This window comes from Lolium rigidum, chromosome 4 (assembly GCF_022539505.1).
Source record: "Lolium rigidum isolate FL_2022 chromosome 4, APGP_CSIRO_Lrig_0.1, whole genome shotgun sequence".
Classification (NCBI taxonomy): Eukaryota; Viridiplantae; Streptophyta; class Magnoliopsida; order Poales; family Poaceae; genus Lolium; species Lolium rigidum.
In genome coordinates, this window is record NC_061511.1 from 57,481,312 (window position 1) to 57,484,850 (window position 3,539).

General features: G+C 62.5%; 1 protein-coding gene across 1 annotated transcript; it reads right to left on the minus strand.

Annotated features, from left to right (window-relative positions):
- Positions 1-1,037: 1,037 nt before the first annotated feature.
- On the minus strand, positions 1,038-3,257 carry LOC124647105 (L-type lectin-domain containing receptor kinase VIII.2-like). Its single transcript, XM_047187090.1, has one exon. The coding sequence runs from the start codon at positions 3,255-3,257 to the stop codon at positions 1,038-1,040; it is 2,220 nt and encodes a 739-aa protein (XP_047043046.1).
- Between the last annotated feature and the right edge of the window lie 282 nt (positions 3,258-3,539).

Here is a 3,539-nt window from a genome sequence, read left to right on the forward strand (position 1 = left end):
TGTTACGAATGCACGGTGATCCGTGTTAACCTGAGTTGCAACATAGGCTGCAATTGGGAATTATCTAGTTGCCTATGGGGATTACAACTTACAACTAAGAAAAAAAGCATAGGCCGTCGGATTTCTTCGCGATTCGTGCTAGTTATTAGTTGCAACTACAAAATTTATCCACAACGTTAGATTGCTTCGTGGTTCGTGTTAGTGAGATGTTGCAACTGAGGTTAGATGACATCGGCTTACCGAGAATTACCTCAGAACTACCGAGCAAAATCCGCAACCTAAACTTTTTTGGCCGACAATATCATATGGAGATGGATACTATTGGCCTAATGGCTAATGAGGATTCCACAAGTGAAGTCATAATTGGATGGCTTTCTGTTATAAAGAAAGATGGATACTGTTGGACTAATGAGGATTCTTCCAAGTAGAATCATGGATTGATGGATGGCTATCAGTTGGCGACATGAATATCCATGGATGATGGCTTCCACGCGAATGTATAAAGCATCATCACTACCAGAAGAGAAGATCAGATCAGGTCGGTCGCTCACTACTTCACTAGATTATTGGTACTGGTATAGATGGATGTATCGACAGGTTGATGCTTTTCTTGGCATGCGCCAAGCGGCCAGGTCACCTTTGCCCAATCGCCCAAGCATGGCATTGCACACCAAACAAGCCATTCCACTTAATCTAGTGGCAAAAGTATCTCCGTTTCCTTGCCGTGCGTGGCAAAAGGGGTATTATATCCACCAGACCACCAAGATCTCATCAGCGCGCTACAATCAATTCTTTGCTAGCTTTGTTCATCAACAAGATGTATCCAAAAAGAAGAGGAAAGAAAAGAAACTACTGTAGTAGATCAACTGAACCATCTGAAACTTGAATTATTATTACCACAAGACAAGAGAACAATAAGTTACCAGGACTTGAGTTGGAGTCCAATGCTAATCTATGTACTCCTTATCGGTCAATACATACATGAATCGATCGATCTTGTTCGATCACTCAAGAGGGGAATTCAGGCGACCGGAGGATCAGCGGGCGTCGCCGGGGGTGCTGCTGAATCCGACGTCGTGGCCGCCTTTGCGGAGCGTGCTGGTGAGCGAGGAGGAGCTCAAGGAGTCGTCGTCGGAGGAGTCGTCGGAGAGGTTGAGCGCCAGCGCGTTGTAGTCTGAGACGCTGTCCTGGAGGCTGAGCAGGAGGTGGTGGTTGGCGCTGAAGCTCATGGAGGGCCTGGCCGCGGGCACGAACGGCGGGTCGGCCTCGCCGCTGAGTATCTGAACCACGGTGCGCATCCCGGGCCGGAGCGCGGGCTCCGGGCTGGAGCAGGCGAGCCCGACCAGCAGCACCCTCCTCATCTCGCCCTCGTCGTACTCGCCGCCGAGCCGCGGGTCGACGGCGTCCAGCACGCGGCCCTCGCCGTGCAGGCTCCACACCCATTCCACCAGGTTGTTGCAGCGGCCCTCGGTGCCGATGGGGCGGCGCCCGCACGCCACCTCGAGGACCAGCGCGCCGAAGCTGAACACGTCGGTGGCCTCGGTGGCGCGGCCGGTGAGCATGTACTCCGGCGCGAGGTACCCCATTGTGCCGGCGGCCGCGGTGGCGTCGGGCGACGCGCCGTGCTCGGCCTGGCGCGCGAGGCCGAAGTCGCCGAGGCGCGCGCGGTAGGCCTCGTCGAGCATGACGTTGCTGGATTTCACGTCCCGGTGGATGACGCGGCGGTCGCACTCGTGGTGGAGATACGCGAGCGCGGACGCGACCCCCGCCAGGATCTCGCGGCGGTGGCGCCAGGGCAGGGCGGGCGAGGAGGAGGCGTCGTCGAAGAGGGTCCGGTCGAGGCTGCCGTTGCGCATGTAGTCGTAGACGAGCAGGATCTCGCCCTTCTCGTAGCACCAGCCCTGCAGGCGCAGCAGGTTGCGGTGGCGCAGCCCGGCGATGATGGAGAGCTCCGAGAGGAACTCGGCCCGCGCCTGCGCGCCGCCCGCGCTGGCGTTGGTGCAGCGCTTGACGGCCACCATGGCGCCCGTGTCGGGGACGATCCCCTTGTAGACGACCCCGAACGCGCCGTTCCCGATGACGCGGGCGGCGTCGAAGCCGCGCGTGGCGGCGCTGAGCTCCTTGTAGGTGAACTCCCGCGGGGAGCGCGCCATCGCCGCCGCCGACGCCAGGCTGTCGCGCTTGGTGGCGAGCGCGGACGCGTCAAGTCTCCTGGCCTTGGCGCGGCGCGCGAGCGCCCAGAGCGCGATGCCCGCGAAGGAGACCGCCACGACCGCCCCCGCCGTCGCCGCGCCCGCCACGGCCGCGTGCTGGTGAGGGTGGGGCCTCGCGGCGGTATTCTTACGAGTTGCGGAATTGGCCGGCGCGCTCGCGGCGGTCACCGAGCTGGCGGGTGGGGCGGAGACCGCCGTTGTGACGCCCGGGAGCTGCGGAGGGGAAGTGGGGAGCGTGGGGTTGATGACGCTCGCCGGAGGGGGGGCGAGAACAGCAGGCGGAGGAAGATGTGGCGGCGAAGTGGAGGGCGGCGGGGCCGGGGTGGAGAAGCTCCACCACTCGATGGCGTGGATCTCCGTGCTGCCCTGGGTGGATGCGGAGAAGCCGACGAAGGCCGTGTCCTTGACGTACGCCGCCAGATCGACCGGGGAGGAGAGCACCGGCGCCACGGGCCGCTTGGCGGAGTAGGAGACGAAGACCTCGATGAGCTTGTCGGCGGCGGAGTAGTCGATCCAGGCGTAGACGGTGGCGCCGCTGGTGAGGTCGACCCCGGCGAGCGCGAGGTCGGCGGCGGCGGCGGAGGCCATGGAGCCGAGGTCGAGGCCGACGTGGTTGCCGTTGGGGTCCCCGAACTGGACGTCCATGAGCGTGTCGAACTCGACGGCGACGTCGCCGGCGGCGGGGGAGAGCCCGATGTAGGCCCCCGCCTCGCCGAGGGAGGCGGCGTCGGGGGTGATGACGAAGGCGAGACCGCCGCCGACGGAGCCCTTGTTGAGGGTGGCGATGTGGAAGGCGAAGTGGGTGGAGAAGCCCGCGAGGAGGCGCACGGGGAAGCTGTAGAGCGCGCGGCCGGCGGCGGAGGTGGGCACCGGGAGGTCCCGGGTTAGGCGGATTGTGTTGTTGTTGAGGTGCGCGTCGCCGAGGAGTTTGAGTGTGGCGAGGGTGAGGGTCGCGTAGTCGAAGCGCAGCGCGTCGGCGGTGGTGGTGGTGTCAGCGATGAGGAGGAAGATGGTGAGGAGGAGGAGGGAAGGGATGGTGGCCATTGCGGGCGGCGGCGTTGGAGGTGGCGTGGGGAGGAGGAGGAGGAGGACATTGGGATTTGGGGAAGGAAAGGGGATGACGAGGGAGTGAGGTTGGTGAGGTGGGAGACGACGAGAAGAGTGGGAGTGGGGACACGTGCGCGGGACACGCCACGCAACGGTAGGGAGGACGAGGCTGAGCCGGGAGCGGTGGCAGAGTGACAGAGTGGTGAGTGAGTGTGTGTGAACAGACGAGTGACGACGAGGATGGATCTCTGCCGTCTATCTTTTTGGCCCGTGCGCCGC